Here is a 3,358-nt window from a genome sequence, read left to right as displayed (position 1 = left end):
TTGATAACCCGAGAACCTTGCATTTCTTCTGCACAATATGATTAGGAGTCGGGGGTTTTAAACAGTAGTTTCAAATGTTTATGATTTTTATTATTTGGTGATTATCAGAATTCTAGATATTCGATGGTGTTCATTTTTAAACAGTAACTACTTGATGAAGTCACATTTTAAGATTTTATTTAACTGCAATTATCTTTATCCAGTGATTGGATGACTTTTAAAGCATGTGATTAACTTATTTATATGTTTAAGAGTGTGTGTATAGCTTTTAAAAAAAATTCAGTAGTGTTTTAAGTGGCAGACATTTCAATTGGTATCAGAGCAAGGGTTCTTGTAGAGGTTTGTGCCACCGTCAGATTCAGAAGCTCGGTTGTCAAGCCTCAAGTCTGTAAGTTTACATGTTTTGAAAGTTTTATGCTATTACCTGCATGTCTACATGATATATTTTTACAGCGTCTTTCCTGAGGTTGTTTCGGGCATTCCACCAGACAAAGAGGTAGACTTTTCTATTGTCATTCCACCAGATGAAGGTGAGAGAGTCTGATGTGCACAAGACGACTTTCATAACGTGTTATGGACACCACAAATTCATGGTGATGCCCTTCGATTTGACTAATGCACTAGCGGTCTTCATGGATCTCATGAATCATATGTTTCAAGCATTTTTGGATCAGTTCGTCATAATTTTTTTAGATGACATACAGATATATTCGAAGAGCAGAGAGGAGTACAGTCAGCATTTGAGAGCCGCACTACAGACATTGAAAGACAGGCAGTTATATGCCAAGTTCAGCAGGTGCGAATTCTGTCTCGGCAGGGTGGCGTTCTTAGGCCACATTATTTCCTGGGATGGAGTCGAGGTTGACCCCAACAAGGTTGAGACAGTCAGAGATTGGCTGGTGCCTAAGAGTGTGACAGAGATCCGCAGTTTCTTGGGTCTAACTAGGTACTACAGGATGTTCATTAATGGCTTTTCTTCTATGGCGGTACCCATGACTGCCTTAACAAAGAAAAATGCCAAATTCATTTGGGGACCAAAATGTTAGGAGAGTTTTGAGAAGCTGAAGCAAACATTGACTTCAGCGCCAGTTCTAGCAATGCCATCTGGGCAGGGAGAGTTTGTTCTGTATACAGATGCTTCAAAGCTAGGTTTGGGCGCGGTTTTGATGCAGCATTATAGAGTGATATCCTACGTGTCTAGACAGATAAAGGTTCATGAGAAGAATTATCCGACTCATGACCTCGAGCTAGCAGCAATAGTATTCGCTCTGAAGATTTGGAGACACTATCTGTATGGGGAGAAATGCAAGATTTTTACATATGACGAGACTTTGAAGTACTTCTTAATACAGAAAGAGCTGAATATGAGAGAGCGGAGATGGTTGGAGCTGGTGAAGGACTATAACTGTGACATTAGCTACCATCTGGGTAAGGCTGATTTGGTAGCCGATGCACTGAGCAGGAAGACTACAGTGATTGCTCAGTTGTCAGCTCAGAGACCTTTGTATGCAGAGATTCAGAGATTTGAGCTTGCAGTTTATGTTACGGATGATGCTCCAAATCTTTCTACCCTGACAGTACAGTCAATGCTGAAGGACGGGATTCGAGCAGGTCAATCTTCTGATGAGCAGTTACAAAAGTGGATACTGAAGGATGAGTCTAAAGTTCTTAGATTGTACTTTGCCGAGGATGGCGTAGTCTGATATCGCGACAGAGTGTGGGTTCCTAGTGGTGATTCCTTGAGAGAAGACATTATGAAGAAATCCCACAGCGCCCCGTACTCTATTCACCCAGGGATTATGAAGATGTATAAGGATCTGCAAACCTTGTATTAGTGGCCAGGCATGAAGCAAGATATTTTGCGTTTTGTGTCTGAGTGCTTGACATGTCAGCAGGTTTAGGCAGAGCATCAGAGACTTGCAGGAAAGATGAGAACGCTCCCTATTCGTTAGTGGAAGTGGGAGAACATTACTATGAATTTTGTGACAGGGCTACCGAGGACAGTTGGAGGATTAATGTCATTGGGTGATAGTAGATCGGCTCATTAAAGCAGCACATTTTCAACCAATCAGGAAGAGTCTACTTCATGCATTGGGTAACAAATTGGTATTCAGTACAGTTGTCCATCCTCAGACCGACGGTCAGTCTGAGCGAGTGATTCAGACCTTAGAAGATCTACTTAGGGCTTGTATGATTGACTTCCAGGGCAGCTAGGAGCCAAAGTTACCCCTCGTGGAGTTCACATACAACAACAGTTATCAAGCATCTATAGGTATGTCTCCTTACGAGACACTTTATGGGAGAAAGTTTAGATCACCGATATATTGGGATGAGGTAGGTAAACGAGCAGAGTTAGGTCTAGACATTTTCAGACATACTGGAGAGCTATTAGTCAAGATCCGGGATAGGATGAAGACTGCTCAGAGCCGATAGAAGAGTAATGCAGATAAGCGGCACAAAGATCCAGAGTTTGTGGTGGGTGACCATGTCTTTGTGAAAGTTGCACCTATGAAGGGTGTAATGAGATTTGGAAAGACAGATAAACTCAGTCCTAGATTTATTGGACCATTTGATATTCTCGAGAGAGTAGGGACACTAACTTATAGAGTTGCATTAACGTCGAATCTGACGGGAGTTCATAATGTGTTCCACATCTCGATGTTGCGGGAGTACATGTCAAACCCTTCACATGTGCTGAATTATTAGGCTCTGCAATTGATGTCGTACCTATCTTTCGAGGAAAGACCTACCCAGATTTTGGACAGACAGGAGAAGAGACTTTAGAACAAAGTGATCCAAATGGTCAAAGTCAAATGGCTGAATCATTACACGGAGGAGGCTACTTGGGAGACCGACACTGAGATGAGGAGTCAATACCCAAAGCTTTTTGGTAAGTTTTAAATTTCGAGGATGAAATTCAATTTAAGAGGGAGAGGAATTGTAAGGTCTAAAAATTCAAACGACGTAATATTTCTGAATGCAAATCTAGGGTTTTATTAAAATATCTGAGTAATGTATTAATACGATTAGGACATGATTATAAGCTTGTATTTCATGAGTTACTAGATTTTATTTATAGGGTTTTTTAGCAGTATTTTACGTGCGGACGAGGAACGGAGACCGGGGACAGTTAAGGAAAATGTTTAATTTAAATTATTACCTTCATTTATTTAATATATGGTGTATTTAATTTGAAATTTCGAAAATGAGCCTTTATAGATATTTTTATGCATCGAGCCATATTTTAAATCGGTAGGCAATTTTCAGCTGAGCGAATGACTTTTTTTCGGGTTCAGGTAATATTTTTAAAACAACGTTGATAGGATCGGTTAAACGAATAAAGAGTGTTTAGAAGGGG

The 3,358-nt window shown here is 40.4% G+C and overlaps 1 protein-coding gene across 1 annotated transcript; it reads left to right on the top strand.

Annotated features, from left to right (window-relative positions):
- Positions 1-436: 436 nt before the first annotated feature.
- On the top strand, positions 437-1,046 carry LOC140839046 (uncharacterized mitochondrial protein AtMg00860-like). Its single transcript, XM_073205678.1, has 2 exons — positions 437-530; positions 694-1,046. Exons 1-2 carry the CDS (start codon positions 437-439, stop codon positions 1,044-1,046), a joined length of 447 nt encoding a protein of 148 aa, XP_073061779.1.
- The last annotated feature ends 2,312 nt before the right edge of the window (positions 1,047-3,358 follow it).

This window comes from Primulina eburnea, chromosome 8 (assembly GCF_022965805.1).
Source record: "Primulina eburnea isolate SZY01 chromosome 8, ASM2296580v1, whole genome shotgun sequence".
Lineage (NCBI taxonomy): Eukaryota > Viridiplantae > Streptophyta > Magnoliopsida > Lamiales > Gesneriaceae > Primulina > Primulina eburnea.
Note: the sequence above shows the minus strand (reverse complement) of the source record. Positions and strands in the feature narration are given on the sequence as shown.

What these genes read in the sequence shown, in the direction of transcription:
- LOC140839046 (XM_073205678.1), top strand. Translation starts at nt 437, where the DNA reads ATGATATATTTTTACAGCGTCTTTCCTGAGGTTGTTTCGGGCATTCCA. An exon ending in TGTCATTCCACCAGATGAAG is followed by an intron (nt 531 to 693) that starts GTGAGAGAGTCT and finishes TAATTTTTTTAG; the next exon opens with ATGACATACAGATATATTCG.